The sequence below is a fragment of the Schistocerca cancellata genome, chromosome 11 (genome assembly GCF_023864275.1).
Source record: "Schistocerca cancellata isolate TAMUIC-IGC-003103 chromosome 11, iqSchCanc2.1, whole genome shotgun sequence".
Lineage (NCBI taxonomy): Eukaryota > Metazoa > Arthropoda > Insecta > Orthoptera > Acrididae > Schistocerca > Schistocerca cancellata.
This window is the reverse complement of record NC_064636.1, coordinates 76,256,328-76,279,081: the sequence shown is the minus strand read 5'-3', so window position 1 is coordinate 76,279,081 and position 22,754 is coordinate 76,256,328. Positions and strand designations below refer to the sequence as shown.

At 41.4% G+C, this 22,754-nt stretch overlaps 2 protein-coding genes across 3 annotated transcripts in view; one reads left to right on the top strand and one right to left on the bottom strand.

Moving 5' to 3' along the window:
• LOC126108780 (coiled-coil domain-containing protein 50) overlaps window positions 1-4,370 on the bottom strand; it is a 145,568-nt gene extending 141,198 nt beyond the window's left edge. The window contains exon 1 of one of the 2 annotated variants that reach the window (XM_049914131.1): window positions 4,086-4,370. In XM_049914131.1, coding sequence (XP_049770088.1) covers window positions 4,086-4,173 — 88 coding nt within the window. In that variant the 5' untranslated portion in view covers window positions 4,174-4,370. The remainder of the gene's footprint in view (window positions 1-4,085) is intronic. The other variant, XM_049914130.1, reaches the window with a different exon arrangement.
• Window positions 4,371-5,032: 662 nt separating this feature from the next.
• On the top strand, window positions 5,033-21,612 carry LOC126108784 (superoxide dismutase [Cu-Zn]). Its single transcript, XM_049914134.1, has 4 exons — window positions 5,033-5,233; window positions 5,312-5,408; window positions 13,684-13,871; window positions 20,413-21,612. Exons 1-4 carry the CDS (start codon window positions 5,165-5,167, stop codon window positions 20,521-20,523), a joined length of 465 nt encoding a protein of 154 aa, XP_049770091.1. The 5' UTR covers window positions 5,033-5,164; the 3' UTR covers window positions 20,524-21,612.
• The last annotated feature ends 1,142 nt before the right edge of the window (window positions 21,613-22,754 follow it).

Sequence of the window (22,754 nt, the reverse complement as noted above, 5' to 3'; positions counted from 1 at the left end):
GCACGGAAGCATGTGACACTGTTTGCGGGTGGAACAGGCCATCCGGTAGCTTGCTGAATACGTACATGTAGATTTATTAATTTCATGTGCTTATCGAATTCTGAATAAGCCACTGGAATTATAATAAAGCAACATTTGTTATATTTATCTAATGCATTAGCAAATTGTTTTCTCTAATACTTTCGCCAGAGCAACAAGTATAGATTGGAAAATTAACGCAAGCTTTCTGTATAGTTACCAATAAAAAGTATATGGAACTATGACGGAAACTTTACCAAATTAACTTAAATGTTTATATTATGAATAAACAAGGTCTGAATTTGCCGAGATCAATGCTATCTAAATATTTTTTGAAGCAAGACCCCGAAATCGCTGCATTCCGAGTAGGAAAAGGCGTGGCGTTAACGACCTAGTTCCTATATCTAGTGTGCGCTTTTTAAATTTCTGAACAGTAGCGTATGGGATTTCTGCGCAACGAAAGTCAGCACACACAAGTCAGACATGCGAAGTCATATCAGCGAGCGAAGGAAGCTGCTAGTATCATCACTTCCCGGAATTCTACCATCCGAATTTGAACTCTTCTGTACAACACAGCGTGTCCATTCACACGCATTCCTTATTTGCGTAATGTTTGGTGTATGCCCTTTGAGGATAACTGTCGCCGAACACCGCCTCAGTACAATTTTATTTCCACTATGCGACTGTAGGAATGTGGATTACGTACGCTACTCCACACTGATTCATTTACCTGCACATCGCAGGGCAGAGCAGGCACCATGAAGATGACTTCCAGGTAGAAATGCCCGCCATCCATATTCAGCGTACCACAAAATTAAAGTGCTGTGTGTTTTATACTTTCATGTCAGGTTACCGACTGACATTCCGTTCTCAAAAGCGAAGTGGTTGTGTGACAGCACAGCACGTTCGGCCACTGAGCAAAGCTGTTCCAATAGGTTTCTTTACGCCCTGTTAGAGCGCAAAATGAGGTTTCTGGTTTCAAGAACGTATGGTAAATTATAAAGTTACGGGAAGTTTATGGACAGCGTTTTTAATAAATGATTATGCTCTGCTTTTTTATTGGTAATATATATAATTACTTCTGTTGGATACGCTTGCACTATTTCCTGTGGAGCACCCAGGCAATCCCAGCAAAAGCGGTATGAAATCCTTCGTTAACCCGTTGCTCATTCCAGCGACACGCATGCACGATACGATGAGCGGTCTTACTTTTAACTTCCTATACTTGCGTTTCAGGGTTCAGTAGAACCCCCAATGCCCAATAACGGTGTGGAACGTTATAGTGCAATGGTACATGTTCCAGAAAACATTCCAACAGCTCCCACAAGCTGCACCAGAACGTCGTCTGTTCGTTGTAGATGGATTTCGCTGATCTAATACCGTAAACTGCCCAGCCATTTATGTATCAGTGTAGTCGCAAATAGCGGCACGTTCAGTTCCACGATGCTATGGAAATTGATATGATTTGCAACAAGGTAGTCAAGAAAAATATAGATTGTCTATTAGTACTAACCTTCCCATTTCCCTGCTTCTGAAATTGTATCAACAGGGTCATGATATCTGCTTCCGAATACTTTATCTGCTCATGCGCGTCAACTACCGTCAGTTTAAATCTTTATGACGGTGTATATTACAATACCGCCTGCTGATATTTACACAAAAAATTTGTAAACTTTCCTGAATACTACACTGTGCACATATGGCATTTTAAAACGAGAGAAAACTAAAGATCTCTAAACGATTTATCAAACTTAACTAGTTTGGTAAATTAGGCAGTGTGCAGCTTTGACGCGTTTTGAGAGAAATGTTGACTGACGGCTGATTTGACAAGACGTTGCACGTCGTTTGATGGTTCGCGGCGCATGTTTAGCGATAGAGATTCTCACTACCATATACGTATAAAGCAAAAGAGCTGGCAAATGCCAAACTGCCTCTTTTCCATGCATTTTCGCAGGATGGCGTTAAGCAGAAAAATTATTCTGCACAAAGCGCAATAAATTACCAGAGCTCTCCCATCCTGACACGGACGGTGTTGTCCGATGCACGTTTATCAGATGTTTACGGGCATATTTCTCTTCTTCCCTGGCCCATAGCACTTCATACACAGTGCTAGAAGTAAATGCACGAAATGAATAATTTGCAGCTGTCCCGACAGTGTCAAAAGACTTTGCGACAGCCGATTCAAGTGTCAGGTTAAGTTTGACAAACTTCGTTGGTACGTCTGCGCGCTTGTTAGACAAATCCCTGGATAGGAAATATCGAATTTAACAACTTTTCTCGATTATATTGACCTGAAGGTCAAATCATGGATGGTAAACAAAGGCAACTGAGCTGCGGAGACACTTCAACGTACGTACGCCCAGTTATCCATTTTGGGACAGTATGTGCCAATACGCCGTAGCGGTATCCGACGAAAAAAGGCGTTATAATAACGTTTTGAGGCATTTCAGAAATGACCCGGGAAGGCCACAGTACCGGAACTTTTTTTAAATCTAGCACGGCGCAGCCATAGGCCTATCGCAAAAGTTTTACCTTCACATTCAGTGTATCAACACAATGTTGAATCTTGTTAAGAGGAATAAATATGAGCGTTTAACTGGAAATACTGTTTCACTCTGAATGCTATACACGATCATTGCGTGCGAGTGAATTCACAGTAGCCGTAATGTATACTTAATACGAATGTGAATTCCATTTCATATTCGGTTGGATTCGAACAACGGAAGTCGAGAAAAGAACTTGTCAGTTCTCATAAGTTTTAAGTACAAAACGGAAACCTCAGACATTCAGAAAGCAGAGGAATACTACGAGCGGTGTCATTTATAGATAAGAAATCCGTTTAGAACGGGAATCAATTTAAAATTCGCTGATTTTATTACTTGCGTACCCAGGACTACGTACGAGTATCTAACCCATCAAGGCTCATTTCAAATCAACGAAAGAGAAAAATCCTATAGACATGCGTGTCACTTTATTCCCAGCAAGATCTAAAAATTCATAATACTCCAACACCACTTAATATCTGTGACATCACTTTTAAAAGAAAACCAACTGCTACGAAATTTCAGCGGTGCCCACTTGACAGTACAGTACAGTAAAAGCATTCATGGCATTCGTTTTACTCTCTCCAGAAGTGATCAAGCGAAAAGATATCCTTTGTCAATGCAAAACACGCATATACCACAAGACAAAGCGTACGTTTGAAAACCATTGTAACTAAGGTACTTTGAGCAATATCCACTTAACTAGCAAAAATAATTATGGTGTCGATGCATCACAAGGACTGGCCTGTAGAAACTAGCATATCCGGGAGAGCTGCATCAATTAAAACTGATTTTGCTGCTGTAAATTACGGAAAGCTTTCACGTGCATACAGCCACCTGTCCGTAGGTAGTTTGTCAAATGTTGACAGTTTCTAGAATTGGAAAAAAATTAACGCACAGGGCAATTAAAACTACAAAAAGGACCATGACGCAGAATGTTAGAAGTTTAATAATGATTAGTCGGTTCCCAAAATAGAGTAGTCTTACCCCCCGGAGACAAAATAGATAAGCTATTTAATGCCATCAGGTGCCGAGTGATTCTACGTACGTATTTCACGAGCAGTTCGGAATTTTGAAAGTGTCATTAACCGGCAGAGCAATATGTCTACCTGAACTACTTCCAGCTACACAAACTTTAGTAATCATGTAACTTCATGCTCAATGAGAATACATGAACGATAATACGCTAACCACTACTGTGGGACAGTCTTTAAATGAATAACGAACAAACCAAATAAAGTATCGATGGGGAAACATCCTTAGTATTGCCAATGGCACGATTGGAAATCGAATACGATGTTGGTCGATACCGATGCTAAATAAATTGCCGATTTTACTATTACTCTCAAATGTAGGTCATGAAACATAGCCAACATATCTTAGACAGGTAAAGTCTGCATTGGTAAGAGGTACTGAAAATAGTTAGCACACACAACCATGGAAATCTATGGTACTAACATGCTTTATTTATACATGACAACTATTAGAAACCTATGTTATTCAATCAGCTTACAACACCCATACCTTCATTCACACGGCCTGGCTTCGGCAACGTGTCAACTTGCTGCGCCCCTTCGGCCACATCCGCCATGCCGCGCACCTGACACTGCATCGTGATACTGCGTCCAATCGTAAAAATATACTATACAGTGTGGAAAGCTGCTAATACCGTCAATCACATCCGCAGATCATCCTACAGAAACATTTTTACATTTCGAAGAGCTGATACAACAAACAACATTCTAACCTCTGCTACCATGATACTTCCAATGAGAACAAAGCTGTAAGCTATAATGCATAGATCTTTTTTTCCAAGCGTCACCAAAGATGTTTCCAGATTAATCACTTCAACCAAAGATTTTACAGTATAGTAATAATAACTCAATGGAGTTTTAATTCTATTACCGGGTGCAAGAAATGGAAATTAAACCAAACTTAACAATACTGTGGGCAAGAACTAAATCATAAACATTGTGACTTATCAAAATGCCGTATAAAGCATTAAAACGTACTCCTGACTACAAGGAACGGCAGAGGTATAATCAAAGCACAAAAAGTGAGTTAAAATGTTGTGCACAAAAATCTGTCAAAACACATTTCCAGTAACATCTCCAGTCATTGTTTTAACTAGCAATGATACTGCGTGGATATTGCATATCTCTATCAACGGGACAGTTTTCATATAGATACTTCCACCGAGGCATTTCTACTTTTGATGTAGAGTCAAAGAGACCTTTTGTAAGTGTGTTAAACCACGTAGCTAAATAAACGTATTGAGTTTTCCATTTTCGTTTCTTACAAACATTTGTGATCGATGAATTAACATTTTCGACGAATCGAGTAAATAATATGGAGTGGTAAAATTTAACAAAAATCTCCCAAAGTTCTGACATACCGAAAATTATTGCTATCGATCAAGTGCGAGAGCAAGGCACTTCGTTGATTCACTGCTGTATATCTTTCATGGGAGGGAAAGAAATTGATAATTCTGAAGGTCAATTCTAGTACATTCCGCGGACTCATTGCCGGTTTGTTAGTTCCGAAAAAGCTGAGCTGTAGGTGGGTTGTGGTCTACGCAGTTAGTGACAACTTTTATTGTAGCCATGACTATCAAAGCAGTTTGCGTGTTGAATGGTGAGCAGGTGAAAGGAACAGTTCACTTTGAGCAGGAGGTTTGTATCCTTAGTTTTTAGTTAAGAAATCTGTAGAAAGTAGACAAGAACATGGACCATTTCTGTTTTCTTTTTCAGGGTGCAAATTCTCCCGTCAAGGTAACAGGTGAAATAACGGGCTTAACAAAGGGTTTGCACGGGTTCCATGTGCACGAATTTGGCGATAACACAAACGGTAAGTTTGGGGTACTATGAGCAATATATGCTGTAGATGCTCAAGGAAACTTCTATTTAGCGTACGGAGCGTTCGTTTTAAGACTAAGAGTTTCGCGGGGCGTTGCCGTAAATCTATTTCAGGTAACCCCATAAGGCCTTTGCAGTAAAAGAGGAAAGCAAAACAGTTGCGGAAATATCTGGATAGTTGTAAGATGTATCAATTGTCAATGCTGCCAAGTCACTGTTCCTACAGTGACTAGCATCTTTTAATCAACTTGCATTATGTAATACCTTCCATCAGGTGTGAGGTAGCAGAAAGCGATAGCACAACAGATGGCAGAGATTTAAGCATTAGACGCTGGTCAACATATTTGGCTCATTAAATTTTCTACCCCGAAGCAAGTTTCTCTAGTCTCAACGTGATCGTGTTTTGTCAGGAGATAGTAAAAGCTATTTGTGAAGACTACGGCAAAGCAGTTTCCTTTGGGGGGGAGGGGGACGAAATTTTCTCTGTTGACAGGTTGAATATTTGATAAATAATATAATTACAAAACATGTAATGTCTTCACACGAGACAGGTACCAGACAACAAATAGTGACCGTCGTCGTGTAAAGAAATTTTTTCTTCGGCCTTGGCTCGTGCGAATAGGTTTTTGAATCATACTGATCATAAGCGGCTCTTCGAGTTGACGAGCTGCTGTGTAACGGGGCCCAAAAATCTTATTACGAAATTAAATCAAAAATTTAAGTAGTAATGCTACTAGCGTAACCAGAGTCTGAGAAATAAAAATTGCAAGTTCTGTCTTTTCTATGGAAATCCTAGTTACATAGGAAGTGCGTGAAACACTGTTAAAGCCTTGTAAATTGTCCTCATGATTTGTATCGTGTAATAAAGTTGTCGCACTCCAGTATTGATCGCTTTGAAATTGAATGTCGTTCAGATATGTGGTAAAGTGTTGCCTCGGCCGTGTTTGCTTCTAATAAATGTAGATTCGTAGAAATAGCTGTTGTAGCCAGGAAAGTGAAGAATTTTGATTCGGTCGGAACCAAACAAACAAAAATCGCCGTCAATGATACGAATAACAATGTACAGGTACAGTATGATCAAAGAGCAGTAAGGATGCCTTTAAAGGTTTATTTACAAAGTGAATTCAATTTAAGAAACACTTCTCATAAGAGGACAGATGGTTGAATTATTTCAACTGTTGGTGTTGTATAGGCCCCAACTTAAAATAAGATGGAATAATGTGTGTATTGTTCAGGACCACGACGAAATACTAAGTGTGGTTGTTACTAGTTACTACGGAATTGCCTGTATCAGGAGTACATTATCTACAGTAATAGTAACATGATAAAATGCTTGTTACAGTAACTTACAACTAATTTGTTGCTTTTGTCATAGCACCAAGCTGAAAGTCAACATAAGTTCATATTCAGGATTTAACGGATGTTTTTTAACATCACACAAGATGTTGGAGTTAAACAGCCCAACTGGTGAGGGTGAACACTGGTAGTGCAGTAATCATTTTCAGAGCCACCATTGTGAAACTATTGTCATGGTCAGTTGACATCTTGGCCTGTCAGGACCCCTAAGTCTGTGTTGATAGTGAATTTCATGTTTCTTTCTGTATGTGATGTGGTTACTTTATGTGATTAAGGTAATTGAACAACTTTCTAAACAATCAAAACTTCTACTTAGCAAAGTTCTTTCTTCAATAATAGCACATTCTACACATCCTAAGTGGATGATGTGGTTGTGAAATAAGGCTTAGGAGGCAGATAATAGGGACTGCTCTAATGCCTTTCAGTTTTTACTTAAAGCAGCTGACTCGCTAAAACTAAATGTTCACATGTAGTGTTATTTAGTTGTGGGTCCGGCGTTAGAATAACCCCGAGGTATTCCTGCCTGTCTTAAGAGGTGACTAAGAGGGGTCTACCAATTTTTGACACTGTTATGGTCCCCTTTCAAGGTTTGACCTACATCTCTTTCAAAATTATCCGAAGTGTAGGCTATTTGAGGATGGACGCCTTACATGGTGCGCCATACATCCAGTGTGCGATTAGACCTTCTGCACCTGATATTATCCTGGATCTGGAACTCCATCTGCAATCCATTTTTCTGGGCAAAGACACCTTACAGGTACATCATCTACTTCCATAGTCCACTACCCTCTTTTTTTCCCTAAGAAAATATGGGATTTCTTGGCACCCATCATCCAACACTGTTGCCAGCTTGTGGCGGGGCTGTCATGTCACCATTTGGTGATAACCCCCTTACAACACAGTGATGCACTGTTGATGCCAGAGCTGCGAACTCCCCACATATGCCAAGGAGTAGATGGCCATGCTCTTTGGGCATCAGGACTCCTGGCAACAACAATCATGCCAGGTGGCCTTTGCTCTGGCTGGGTGCCGCCTGTGGGGAAAGCTCCTTATCAGAGTGGGTGGCGTCAGGGCGGATGACCTGCAATGAAGTTGAGTCATCTTTTGCGGGGCATTTGAAGGATAATTTTGGGCAAGTGACAGTGCTGTCCAAAATGCACAGTAGGTTAGCTTTGGTTCAGGTGGCATCTTCAACCCAGTCCTGGGCATTTTCACCTGTGACAGGCTGGTCGATATTCCTGTTTTGGTCACTCACCATAAAGGCTGAACATGGTCCAGGGAATTATTTTTCAATGAGACTTCCTGTTGCAGTTGGATGACGAGCTATGTGCCAATTTGAAACGACAGGGCGTTCACTTCTTCCGGTGCGTCTATAGGGGGCCTAAAGACAATAGGGTTGCTACCAGTGCCTTAATCATGGCGTTTGAGGATGATGGTTTGTTACCCGAAAAGGTCAAGGTGGTGGTATACCACTGATGTCAAACATTCTTTCTCCCCTTTGCGGTGCTTTGTGCTGATAATTCAGGCACATGTCCTCCTGGTGCTGATCCAGTGCCACATGTAGAGACTGCGGATGTTTGCTGCCTCCTCCCACGTGTCAACTGTGGAGAGTACATCCTCCTGCTCACCTGACTGCCCAGTACTCCAAAAGGAGTAGAAAGTTGGGGAGTAAAAGACCATGGACAGTCCCCTCCAGTTCCTCCTCTGAAGTGGAAGGGGTCCATTGGGACTACCTTCCATGGTCTTCCCCCCACCCCCCAACCCCCCCACCGCTGTGGTCAAGTGGACCCCAGCCAGTGGCTGAAAGAGCTGCTGGTCGAAGGGCTTCATGATCATTCCACTGTTAATGGAGCTACTTCTGAGAAGCCCTCCCAGCAAGCCCCTAAGAAGCAACGAGAGGGCACAAACCATCAAAGAAGTAGTTGGCTAAGAAACGGAAGCCTCCAATCACTCCCGCACCACCACTTCCCCATGGCTGTTTGTCTGAGGATGAGGTGGAGATTCTGGAATCCCCTGAGGACCTAGATCTCGCAGATGCATCAGATACAATGGTACTGGATGCTAACACTCAGCCAGTGGCGGCAGGTGATGCTGAGATGTAATTTGCCTCTTGATCACTTCGTGACTTTCCAGATGACAGAAAGCGTCATTCTTCAGTGGAACTGTGGCGGTTTTTCCTCCCACCGGGCTGAGTTATGTCAACTTCCAAGTGTTACACCTTCTTTTTTTCATTGTCCTTCAGGAAACGTGGCTTCCTGCAAAGTGGACCCCCCCTTTTGTGGCTATTGGGGGTACTACAAAAACCGCCCTGCATTTGACAGGCAATCAGTTGGATTTTGTATCTTTGTCCTTTCCTCTGTCTGTAGGAAACCTGTGCCACTTCAAACACCTTTAGAAGTGGTGGCTGTCATGGTGAGGACAACATGGGGAAATAAGCATGTGTAACATCTACCTTCCTTCAGAAGGTGATGCATCGCTCTGTGTATTAACTCTATCTTTGCATCCTAAGTACAGGTGCCCCCCACATATTTCAGTGTGACACATGGCACATAATCGACCATTGATCCGTTTGCTGTCTTGACCTTCTGCCATCTATCCTAGAGCTCGCAATGACTTGTGTGGTAATGACCACTTTCCCCTCTCCCTGTCCTTACCCCAGCGTCCTTAATCTTGACACTTGTCCAAATAGCCTCATCCCATGGCTGACAGATGCTTTCACCTCTACCACCACTGTTGATTCTCTGTTGCTTGGTAACATCAATGAGGTGATCCACAGCATCACTACTACCATTGTTGCTGTAGTTGAATCGGCAATCCCATGTTTATCAGGTTGCCCCCGACAGAAGTGAGTTCCTTGATGGTCTCCGGAAATCACTGCGGCCATTACACACAGTAGGTGTACCCTCTAATGTCATAAGTGCCACTCATCCTGGGAGAACCTCATTGCCTTCAAACGGGTCCATTCCCAGGTCTGCCTACTCATCAGATGACTGAAGCAAGAGTGTTGGGAGTGCTATGTCTCCACCATTGGCACATGAGCCTCTCCTTCCCAGGTTTGGACCAAGCTATGACGACTTTATGGCTAACAGACACCTCCAGGTGTACCTGGAATTTCTACACATGGAGCTGTGTCTGCTGATCCAAATGTCAGAATTACTGTCCTGCCTTTCGTCTCCTCAAACAAGGGGTGGAACGCCATTCTTTTGCTCTGTGCCACCCTAAGCTGTATGATGCTTCCTTCAGTGAGTGGGAATTTCTCAGTGCCCTTGCCGACTGTCCTGACACATCCTCTGACCCAGACCGCATCCATTCCCAAATGCTTACACATCTGTCAGCAGCTTACCTGCACCATCTCCTTGCCATCTAAAACTGCATCTGGAGCAATGACGAATTCCTGTCGCATGGCAAAAAAGTATCATTGTTCCAGTGCTATAGCCTGAGAAGAAAAAACTAGATGTTGATATTTATCATCCTACCAGCCTCACAAACGTTCTGTGCAAGCTGCTGAAATGTATGGTGACCTGGCAGTTGGGTTGGCTCCTTGAGTCTTGAGTTCTTCTGGGTCAGTCCCAGGATGGTTTTTGCAAAGGGCACCCTACCATTGACAACTTGGTCCACCTGGATTCTGCCATTCGATCGGCCGTTTCCCAGTCACAACCCCTTATTGCCGTCTGTTTCGACTTGACGAAGACCCATAATACCACTTCGCGACACCATACCCTCAGTACTCTGCATGGGTAGTGTCTCCAGGACCTGCTCCTGATTTTTATAGAGAACTTTTTGTCGCTCCGCACTTTGAGTTCACGTCTGTGCTTCCCATAGTGCACTCCATATACAAGAGAATGGGGGTCCCACAGCGTTCTGTCCTGAGGGTCCCACGTTTAAATTGCCGTTAATGGTCTCATTAGCAGTAGGGTCATCAGTATCTCCTCTCCTGTATGCTGAAGAATTTTGTATTTCCTTTTGCTCCTCCTCTTGCTCATACTGTTCACCCCATCCAGAACTTTACCTTGATGACCAGCTCCTTGATGTAGTGAAGACTTAAGTCTTTTTGGGACTCATCTCAAATGTCCCCGTAACTTGGGTTCCCCATCTTCGTCAGCTTAAGGACAAGTGCTGGCGGCATCTTTATTATTCAATGCCTGAGCCACACTGACTGGGGTGCTGATTGTCCTTTACTGCTGGACCTATACAGTGTCCTCATACAGTCCCGTATTGACTATGGGAGCCTGGTCTATGGTTCAGTATCGTACTGCATCTGCTGGACCTTATCCACCATTGCGGGGTTTGGCTCATGACAGGATGTTTCCGAAAGAGCCCAGTGAACAGCTTCCTCGTGGTATCTGGCGTTCCTCCATTACGGCTCCAGCCGCAACTATTGCTTGCAAATTATACTGCCCACATTCATAGTTTGTGTCACCATCCAAATTAGTCTTATTTTCCCTAACATGGCAAACCATCTCCCACAAAGGCAGCCTAGTACTGAGAATACCTTCGACATCTGTGTAAAGTTGCTTCTTTACTGAACTCGATGCTTCCCCTCTAGCACCTTTCCTGTGGGTCCATTTACGTACAGCTGAATGGTCCATACCTTGACCATGGCTTCGGCTGGACCTATTGCAAGGCCCCAAAGGCTCAGTTCCACCTGAGGAACTCTAATGGCAATTTTTCTCTCTTCTTGGCGAGTGTTGGGGGCTCAGAGATAGTCTACACCGATGGATCAAAGGTTTCTTGTTGGTTTCCCTTAGGTTCCCATTAGACATACTGAACAGTGCTCCTTGCCAGATGGTCATTGTTTTCACTGCTGAATTGGTAGCAATCTATCACGCTCTTGCGCATATCTGCTACTGTGTCAGTGAGTCCTTCATCTGCAGCAACTCCTTACGCAGCTTAAAAGCTCTCAACCAGTGCTTCCCTCAACATCTTTTGGTAATGACTGTCCAGGAGTCTGTTTATACCCTTGGCAACAGTGGACATTCAGTGACCTTCATTTGGACCCCAGGACATGTCGGGATACAAGGCAAAGAACTTGCTGACCGCCTGGCCAGACCGGCAACCAGTAAACCAATTCTGGAGATTGGCCTGCTGGAGGCTGATTTGCAGATCAATATTCTGCTGCAAAGTTTTCACAATCTGGAATACTGAATAGTGCACCTTCAGTACACCAAATCAACTACATGTTACCAAGGAGATGCAGAGTGTGTGGTGGTAATCCATGCGAGCCACTCGCAGGGGCTCTGTTGTCTTTTGCTGGCTCTGCATCGGCCATATGCGGCCAACACATGGTCGCCTTCTCCATTGTGAGCACCCACCTTGGTGTCGCTATGGCTCCCCTATGACAGTCGTCCACATCTTGTTGGACTGTCCAATTTTAGCCTCTCTGCGGTGGACTTTTAACCTTCCCAGCACCCTAGATGCTGGGCAACAATGTCTCAATGGCTGATTGTTTTATGTTTTATTCGTGATGGTAGTTTTTATCGAGCAATATAAGGGTGGGCATCTGGCCTTCTCTCCAATGCCTCCACCCTCCCTCCATGTTATTTCTTTACATTTGTATTATTGCTATGTGTGTTCATCCTGCCTTGTCTTTTAGGCTGGACATTTTAGTGTGTTGCGGAGTGGTTGGCTCACCCTTGTTTATTCTTGTGATCAGCCAGCCCAGGTTATCTGCTCAATGATTGATACCTTCCTCTACTTTTCCTTGTGGTGTATGTCTTCTGCTCTTTGTTTGCTTCCTTCATTTTCTCTTTCATTGTGGTTCCCTATTACTTTTACACCATACTACTATCTCAAACTAATTTTGGGAGTTGTTTTACCTCGAGACTTGTTTGCAGGGGAAAAAGGGACTGATGACCCTGTAGCTTGGTCTTTTATACCCCAAACCAACCAATATGCAGTCAGTCAGTCCTCTGTTTTGTAGAACAGAATATCTCTTATCACATGCATATTATTCTCCCCACAAATGTTGTCATCTGTGTGCCTATTTGAATCCAGATCATTAATGAAAATCGAATGGGCTGTAGTAGAGAACCATGTGGTAAACAGTTGTGGTTTATATTCTGGTCCAGGCAGTTGCCTAGTAGCATATTTTGCTTAGAGACTGACAAGGTAATGAGTCAGTAACTAGTCCCTATCGTGTGTGTTTTGAAGCATGTTGGACAATTCAAACTAAGTCAACCCATGTAAGTTGCTGTTTGGCCTTCAAACCTGTTGCTGTTTGCAGTTTATTTTCCTCATAAAGTGCCTTTAGTACGAGAAATTGAAGTTGTGCAGAAACGGAAAATTTTCAGCTTACTTAAAAGGTGGAAACTGCTTGGTGCAAGATCTGAACTTCCTGATTAGCATCACCCTTCTCTGTGTGGGCTTAATCAAATTGTTGGTACCATTTCACTACACTGAATTTGGTCTGTGTACTAACAAATTTCACTGGATATCTGTGTGCAATTTACACATTTTGCCCAAAAGAATTTTACCGCCCTGCACGCTTCTACTTTGGTGTAAATCTCCAGTTGCCTCACCACTTCAGTTGCACACTGTGATGCATCTGTTATTCATACTGCAACAGAACTGTTGTCTTCAGGACATCCGGAACTTGTAATCTGTGGAGAGAATGTGCCTTTTTTTGTGGAACAGCCTTAGCGTGAAATAACATAGTGTAAGTTACTTCTGAAGCCCCGCATAATGCACATGGAGTTCTGAGCTCAAATGTTGGAACAACGGCGAAGCAAGCATCAAAAAGCTTAAATTGTAGAGATTCTCCCCCTTTCCTTCCCACCTTCTGTCAGATTTATTTTTTGTTAGATACTTTCAGTAAACTAGCATCCTTTTCATTTCCTCATACATGTGACTTCAGACTGATTTTTGCCCAACATCTGAACACTGGCATTAGCTTCCATTGCAAATGATTGCAGGATGCATGAGTGCTGGTGCACATTTCAACCCCCACAGCAAGGACCATGCTGGTCCTGAGGACGCTGACCGCCACGTTGGTGATCTGGGCAACGTAGAGGCAGGTGGAGACGGAGTTGCCAAAGTTAACATCACCGACAAGGTCATCTCGCTGAGTGGAGATCACAACGTCATTGGCCGCACTCTAGTGGTAAGATTAAATTGAAATTGTTGGTCATAAAACTTTTCAAAATCATAAATAGTGCTGAGAGAAAACTAGTATTGTAAAGTTCTGTGTTTATAGATGATGTTAAAGTATTTTATATTTTGGGAAGTGGTAGTGTGGACCAAAACAAGACAAAAATATCCAGTAAACATGAGCTAAATTCAAATCTTGAGAGGAGCAAATATTCTTCTTTGCTAGTATGAAACAAACTCTTCTGCTGCAAACTCTTTGCTATTATGGATTCCCTGCAGAATACAGTAAACAAATAAAGATGCATTCCTTTATTGTCCATGGATACAGCATGCAGTAAGCATGTCGGTGTAAATGGGATTCACTTATGTCCGAATGCAGTACATAAGCTAGTTCTAATGGAACCATCTTGTAGTGAGTGTATGAAAAGATTGTTTTTATTTTTGCACTTACTAGTACAATGGAAGCATGTTGTTCCACACTGGAAATGGCAGGTAAAGTAAGAGGTTGCGGAAGAAGAGATGTTTAACAGAAGTGAATATAAAAGTGTTCATAGCTCTTTCAGATATGCTTTCTAGAGCCCTTGTTTACTGGACATTTCTTCTTATTCTGATACATACTACCAAATTTCAAAATATGGGATACTCTAACACCATGTATGTATGTATGTGCGTGTCTTCTCCTTTTGCAGAGAAGTTTATTTGTAGAATTAGAGAGAGAGAGAGAGAGAGAGAGAGAGAGAGAGAGAGAGAGAGAGAGAGGGAGAGAGAGGGGGGGGGAGACTAATTATATGGGAACACCTAATTGAAAGTAAAGTCATTATCGAAACACACACACACACACACACACACACACACACACACACACACACACACACACACACATTGTAATGTAGAAAAAGTGGACACTGTGGATAGTGTTAGTCAGTCTCTCTCTCTCTCTCTCTCTCTCTCTCTCTCTCTCTCTTTCCCCACCCCCATCCCCCAGTATAAATCATGTAAGACTTTGACACTTAACAACTTGAAACTACAGACAAAATCGCCATTGTACACAGAATATCTGAAAGATCTAGAGGATATAGGATTACTGTTATGCACATCCTTTAATAGGACAGTTTTTGAGGGAGGAGAGGTGAGGTGAGGTGGTCTGTTGCTAGGGATTCCAGAGCATTCTTAAACTTTATTGTAGTTTCTTGACAGTTTCTTTGTCATGGTTGTTCATTGCAGGTTTCTGTGTTGTATTTGCTCAGCTTCAATCCTAATTTGATTACTGAAGAGGCTTCTAAGAAACCTGAGACTCGTCCAGTGAGTTCTGGGTTTTCATGAGGAATTAGCCAGTTGACACAGCTGCAGTGTGTTTTGTGAAAAGGACTGTTTGAAATGTCTTTGGACTGGGGCCACAGGAGAGTGAAGTGTGCTGACTACTCGCATATCCATAAGAGTTATATATAAGACAAACAAAAACACAACTTTGTTCAGGTAAAGAGTCTGCTTCAAAGTAAAGATGTTTCCAGAGACGACTTTTTGTGTTCTAAATGTTTTGACAGAAGAATGACAATAGTACCTGAACAAGGTGAAGCCTCCCATGGTGCAGATGATGCAGATTTTGCATCAGTAGAGGAAAACTTAAATACCCTGAATCAGTCAACTACAGAGGTAGGTTTTAGTACTGTTAAAAAAAAAAACAATGATAAGTGAAGCTGAGTCAAAAGCTCTATGCATCAAGAAAGTGCAGAGAAATTACTAAAGCTATGGATGAATACAGTACAGTGAAACTGACCACTCTCTTCAAAGTAGAAATTTAATCTTCAGAAGAAAATTACCCAAAATACTCTTGCACCTCATGTCAGGAATTTTTCACAAATATCAATTCAGCTGTTGAATATCGTACATTCTACAGTGAGAAAGGTGCTGGTTTTAACTTTTATTCCAGAGACATTGTAAAAGAAAAAATTTTGAACCACATTCCATCAGTATCAAAGTACATGGTAGACAAATCAAGAAATGCAAGGTCTGTAAAAGTCTTTGGAAGACCAGACCCCTATTGTGGTCATCCTGTAGAAGCAGCTCAGGTTCAAATAGTGCAGTCATTTTATTTGGAAGATAAATGGAACTGTTCTCGCCAGAGTGCCAACAAAAGAAACTATAACAGTAACAGCTGAAGGTCAGAAAGTTGTGAAAGTGAAGAGGTACACGGCTAGCCGTATTAAAGATACTTTTGCAATTTATAAGAGCAACTATACAACTTCACATATTGGAAGATAAAAAATTTTGTACACTATGACCTAATTGGGTAGTTCCATGCCCACCTAGAGATGTCTGCATATATGTGGGTAGTGCTTGAATTTTGACCTTTGTGTGGTAACTTTGAAGAACTTATTGGAGCAAGTGACATGACGCCTTGGTTGGGCATGTGAAGTCATTAGTAGTCTATGATGTAAAGCAAGAGACTTGTTTGTATAACGAATGTGGTGACTGCCTTGGAAAGGGAGGCCTGTCTTTGAAGACACGTGGTCTGGAAGACGTAGCAGATAACTCTGCAGAAATTACATATGTGACATGGGAGGAAAGTAAACTAAGAAAACTGTTGCCTTTGGCAGTTTCATTAATGAACATGGTAAATGGTTAGTGAAAGCAGTAACACACTTGCATCTGAAGAAATTGAAACAGCAACACATTGCAGAAGTGAAAGGGTGTGTACAGGCTTGAAGAACTATGTTTAGTGCTTCACTGTGATTTTTTGCTGAGAACTGGTCTGTAATTCTCCCACAAGAAGTACAAGGGTGTCATTGGAGTAATGACAATGTTTAAATTTTTACAGGAGTGACACATTTTCAAAACAAGACCAATTGATGACACAGGACATGACACAGCATATGCTTTGCTACCAATCTGCAAAATTCAACTGCAACCAGGAGCACAGATGATCATTACTTCTGATGGTGCTCCTAGTCATTTTAAAAATCATTCCAGCTGCTCGAATTAAGTCACTTGTGCCAACTGACTATACAGTGCTATTGGTCATGGGAAGGGGCCTTGTGATAGTGTAGGCAGCTGGCTGAAGCACCCTGCTACAAAACAATCTTTCCTGACCAAATCCAGCTGTGATTCAGAATGCTGAGGATTTTATAAGTGTCGTGAAATCTTACACATCCACAGCCCTCATTCTTCTATCCAAAGAGGAAATCAAAGAATTCTGTGAGCAGAAAAAAAATGGCCCAAATGAACTACTCCTGTGGAATGAATTGAGAAGACGCATTTTTGGACTCAAATGATGGGCGAACTCATACTGCATGCACTTTAAAGAGCAAGAAAGCAACACCTCGGAAACAGCAGGATAATATTCAGATTCACAACCTGGGAAGTGGGATGTTTGTGGCGTGTGTGTATGACTGGGACTGGTGAATTGCAGCGATTATAGATACCAGTTAAGAGTTAAATGAAACTGTAATGAACGTTATGCTACCATATGGACCAGCTGCTGGATATAGGTTTCCAGCTGAAGGACAGTGACAATATAAACAGTGCTCACTTCCTGTTCTCAATGTTTCGAAGATTCAGTGCTCCGGTTTCTATTGGTTCACCAGAAGGCATCACTCTATATCAAAGGAAGATACTGAAGCAATGGAACACAGTTTTAGTTCATTGACTGGCTAATTTCAGTACAATATGCACAGAAGTTGTAGGAATGGAAGCCTGTCTTTGGACCTTTCACATACATTTTGGAACCACTTAAAATGCTTGAGAAAATGAGTCTCTTACTCTATCAGAACTAAAATTATGTTAAATAGGGCTATGTTTTGATTTTTATGAGCCTGTTATGTGGTAATAAAACAGGTTTTATGTATGGGAGAAATGTCAATTGTTTATGAAACTTGTTCTTCCTAAAAGTGGAAGCTCTTCTTTCAGGGAATGTAGAAATATATAGTAGTAATCGACAGAAAAATAAATGTTATGGAACGGCATTTTTGAAAAAAAAATTCCATAAATTATAAAAATGTTCAAAACTTTGACAGATATGTCCAGATGGAGTTCCTTGTAGCCATAAAGCAATTTTCTTTCAAATAAAAACCCAACAAAATATCTAGAACTGTTCCAGAGATGATACAGCATTTTAAAATTTTTTCCAAAATTCGCATCTTCAAAATGGTACATGCAGTGTCATCTTTAGAGGGTCTGTATCTTGGAGCAGAAATTTTTTTGGAGAAAACAAAAAATATATGTTCCTTACTTAGTTCTTCATTTTTAACACCTGCTAAATTCAATAACATCAGAGACTATGAAGGTAAGATTTTTTTTTTCCTAGCCTGTCTGACTTTATATGGACAATGCCATACTGTACTTTCCAGCTTGCCACTGTTCTTAGAGTGCCAACAGGGTCACAGAGTGATGGTATTGAACCAAACCCTGTCTGTTCACGTATTTGATGGCAAGTGATTAGGAACGGCTACTAAGTGATCCAAAAGATTTTAAAAGTGAAAATGTTAATCTTAGAATTCAGCAAAATTTTCCAAATAACTGCAGGAGGGGAAGTGTCCTATTAAGAAGCTGTGATCATAAAATGACAGCATTGTGTCCAGTTCCTAATTAAATTGATTGAAGATAATGGTTGCAGGTGAACAGTTGAAGCTAAGCAAACTTTAAATTGCTATGCGTGGCTGGTTAGATTAGATGTGAATTTTCTGTGATATTAACTGGATAAAGTTTGACTTAAATCAGCCACGCTACAGATACAGGATTAATTTGTTGAGATAACAAGATGTACTGCAGTAAGATAGTAGATACGATACTGTCTGATTTAATATTGTTAATGAAATGCAAAGGCCACAAGTTTTCACTATTTCTGATGGTTGGTGTAAACAGAGGTAATAGTGAAAAGGAAAACAGGAATCACATTTTAAAACACTTTTTCTAAAATCATTATTTTTTTACCTCTGAAAGTACAGAATTAACACAGTTGAACAAAACTGCATAGCTAGACATACCTGAACATGTCCACATACTGAAAGATTTCATTGTGCTCTTTGCTGATTATCATTTTTTGTGGCTGTAGTTTGGTGATATTCCATTTCTGACCAGTAGTTATTGGAGAAAAAATTTTGCTACATTTGCAATCCATGCACTGCTGTGACGTAATCAGATTGCTTGTACGTGGTTGGCAAAATGAAACTTGGTTGCAAAAATATCTGAAAGATGACTAGCTTGGGCTTGTCACTTGTTGATGAACATAATAGATGCTGGATATGGCCACCGTTGACGTCAGTGCACACTGTGCTAGACTGATCAAACATGTGAGAATATGTAGCAGCTGTGGTGGTGGTGGTGGTGGTGGTGGTGGTGGTGGTGGTGGTGGTGGTGGTCCTCCTCCTCCAGTGTGAGAGGATTGATTGCCCCTGGCACTTCAATTTGCCGCACAGGTAGAAATCACCAGGAGATACGTATGCAATTGAAGTGGCCAGGCGATTGCACCTCTCCTCACACCCCTCATGCACTTGTGACAAGGTTGTCAGGGCAGTGTGCGTTTTCACTCAGTCTCGCAGAAAGTATACGTACAGTCGTTAATATCTTGAGTTGATCCACATGTCGATTAAGCAGTTTCTGGACATACCAGTTAGTATGTGTAATGGTGTATGTTATGTAAGTTCACATACACTGACAGACTGAATCAAGGCTCATTGGAAGATATGAAAAACTGAGGAATCTGAAGTCCCAATTCAAATTCACTCGGAAACAACCAGCAGAACTCAGCATGCGCAAGTTCGTCCAGACACTCTCTTGCACAGCAGTGGATTTGTAAAGATACATATATGCAGGTACTCTCTGGGAATGTTTAGACATGACCTGTAAATTCCCAGTTGCACAGATAATGTAGAGATTTTGTCTGACTGTTTCATGTTTTCCTGCACTCGGATGTTTTCTGTTGTTGACTCTATTCAGATAGTTAATTTCTATTCACTACAGATTCAGTTTTGCACCACATTTCCACTAAATTTGCATAGCAGATTTGGAGATTTTCCCCAATCAACTTAGTCTTAAACTGTTGTCATACAGTTCAGCAAGTTTTCGACAAATTGGGCTTCGCATAACACTAGACAATGAACTTGCGCCGTTTTGTTGTGAGCACCACTTTGCGTTGTTTAACTGGCCACGAAAGATGTCTGCACCTCTCACGCAAATGTAATCACACAGCAGAGTACTCGGGACAGAGTATGTAGGAGATGCACATGTGCAGATATGTGACAGCAACAGATTTGTGTTTTGAAATTGTGGTTTCCAGTGTGTTCTGTGATACAGTTCTGTTCACTAAAAAAGATTAATTCTGTGCCAGTCTTATATTTACCAGGCCAGTTTAATTTTGCACTTTGCACATTTCTGATTAAAAAACAACCAGCAGGGTCATTTTCAACAGAATAAATAGTAGTATTAATTTCAGTTTAAAAATTACTAGCATTTTTGTACAGCTGTTTCGCGTTGTTGTTTGGCAATAGGAAAGAGTTGCTTGCAACATTTATTTCTTGTGCATGTTGTTCCTTAAATATTATTCCTTGTGATTTTAGGTGCATGCTGATCCTGACGACTTGGGACGTGGGGGGCACGAACTGAGCAAGACGACTGGCAATGCCGGGGCACGTGTTGCCTGTGGGGTGATCGGCATTGCGAAGGCATGAAGGTGTCCAGATGTCCCCCTCTCAGAGGAAGCGAGTGTGGTGGCTGCCAAACTGTAGCCCTCTGATGTCTAGCTGAGGGGGGGAATTGAGTCCATCAGGCACATGACCTTCACTCTGTTTATTCTTTTGTCGTCATTTCTCTGCTTCAAAACTTGGCTGTAGATGTCAGTCTTCCTGTGTGTGTAGCATTGTGTTGGATCTGTGAGGCACCCTGCTCTTTGCCACACTGCTTAATTTAAGCAATCATTTGTGGCAAGATTTCCCAAAAGCCTTTCTTTACACGAGATATACTACTAGGAAATATTAAAATGCTGCTTTTCCTCCTCCTATTTATATCTTTGGTGACAAGCCACCAAAGATACTAGCAACAAAGTTGGGGTTATATGTTTTAGTGCAGCATATCATATATAAACAAAATTAAAGAATTCTACTGCTGTTGTGCCATATGAACTGAACATGTGTACGTGATGTATGTTGTTGCTGCTTGGAGCCACACTGAGTTCCCAAAGTTGGAGAGAAATTAATGGAAATTGGCAAAGCTTGTCCTGGAATAAGTGTCTGGTTTGTTTTAGTTATCTCTGTTGCTATCTGATGGTTGCTCGTTGGAATATAGAAACAATATTTTCATTCCTGAGGTGCCTTCTGTATCACCACACTGAGTCGAATAAACTCAGTGGCTCATGTGCCTGATCATTTTATAACTTTTGTGAGTTGTTAAAGTCCTCATTTGTTGTATAATGCTGGGTTATAGTATGTAAGCCGGTTGTATGATTCTTTATTTTGTATCCATTTTTTGTAACTCTTTATGCCTTATGTTCAGGTATAAATCATTTGATATCGGGAACAATATATTGACTTTGTTGGTTATTGTGTACGTAGAGAGGGTTTCATTGGTTCTGGCTGTTATCAGAGAATGTTGAGTTTGAATGAATTAAAGCCGGTGAAGATGTTTTGTGTTGACACATCAGCTCATCTGGTGTGGGCCTCCAGCCATTCCTTCAATGAGACTGCTGTTTGCTTAAGATGTATAAAACCTGTGTTCCTGTAAGATACCTATAATGAACCAATAAACTATATTGCTCAAAGCAGTCTGTGCTGTTTTTGTGACCAAATACTACCTGGAATAAAGAACTTGTACCACGGAAATTGATACAGGTTCTGAAAAATATTGATTGTGCTAAAAAATACTCCATCTTAGATGGGATATAATAGATGTGGTGGATGGAGGGAGACTGGTTGATTTAAAGTTTCTGAACTTGTCAAAAACTTTTAGTACTATGCAGATGCCTTTGTGAAGAAATTGGTTCCTTTGGAATTTCCAGCCTGGATTTGCTTGGATGTAGTCACAGAAGTTGGGGCCCCAGGCAGGTATGATAGGATCGCTTCTGTCCATGTTACACATGTTGGCTTTGCAGGGAGTATAAGATAGACACATTACAAAAATTTATTAATATCCACTTGAACTTGGAAAATAGTGCAAATGGTTTGATTGGCAAATATATATCACAGGCCAAAAGCATTGCATAGCAACACAACGAAGTTTTTAATTCAAAATAAATTCATCGACTGAATGTCGAGGTATGACTTGTTAGGCACATGTACTGCCTACTAGAGACATTAAAATTTGTGCCAGACTGGGCTGTAACCCAGATGTCCCACTTATTGCATATAGTTACCTTATCACTTTAGCTATTTGTGCACGCCACCTGAACTGTCCTAAACTTCACGCCACATTGTCTACATTCTTGTATCATAGTCCTCTCTATTCATCACATAATGCTCACAGATTTACTTTGTAATTCCACACCAATGAGAGAGGCTGAGGGATTGAGACCCATGATAGTCTCGTGTCAGCCTAGGCACTTTATTTTATTTTATTTTTTTTTTTCTCCTGGATGAACAGTAATCAGTTACAATTGAGAGCTGTCTAAAATTATTTGAAAATAGTCGCCAATTGTGATTACCTAGGTTCAAATTCAAATGGCTCTGAGCACTATGGGACTTAACATCTATGGTCATCAGTCCCCTAGAACTGAGAACTACTTAAACCTAACTAACCTAAGGACAGCACACAACACCCAGCCATCACGAGGCAGAGAAAATCCCTGACCCCGCCGGGAATCGAACCCGGGTGTGGGAAGCGAGAACGCTATTGCACGACCACGAGATGCGGGCTGATTACCTAGGTATCAGATGTGTTAGGCACAGATGTATTATCGGTTAAACAATGG

Excerpts from the sequence above, each read along its gene's own strand:
- LOC126108784 (XM_049914134.1), top strand. The coding sequence starts at position 5,165 with ATGACTATCAAAGCAGTTTGCGTGTTGAATGGTGAGCAGGTGAAAGGA. Across the intron at positions 5,409-13,683 it reads ATTTGGCGATAACACAAACG|GATGCATGAGTGCTGGTGCA; the intron begins GTAAGTTTGGGG and ends AAATGATTGCAG. Across the intron at positions 13,872-20,412 it reads TCATTGGCCGCACTCTAGTG|GTGCATGCTGATCCTGACGA; the intron begins GTAAGATTAAAT and ends TTGTGATTTTAG.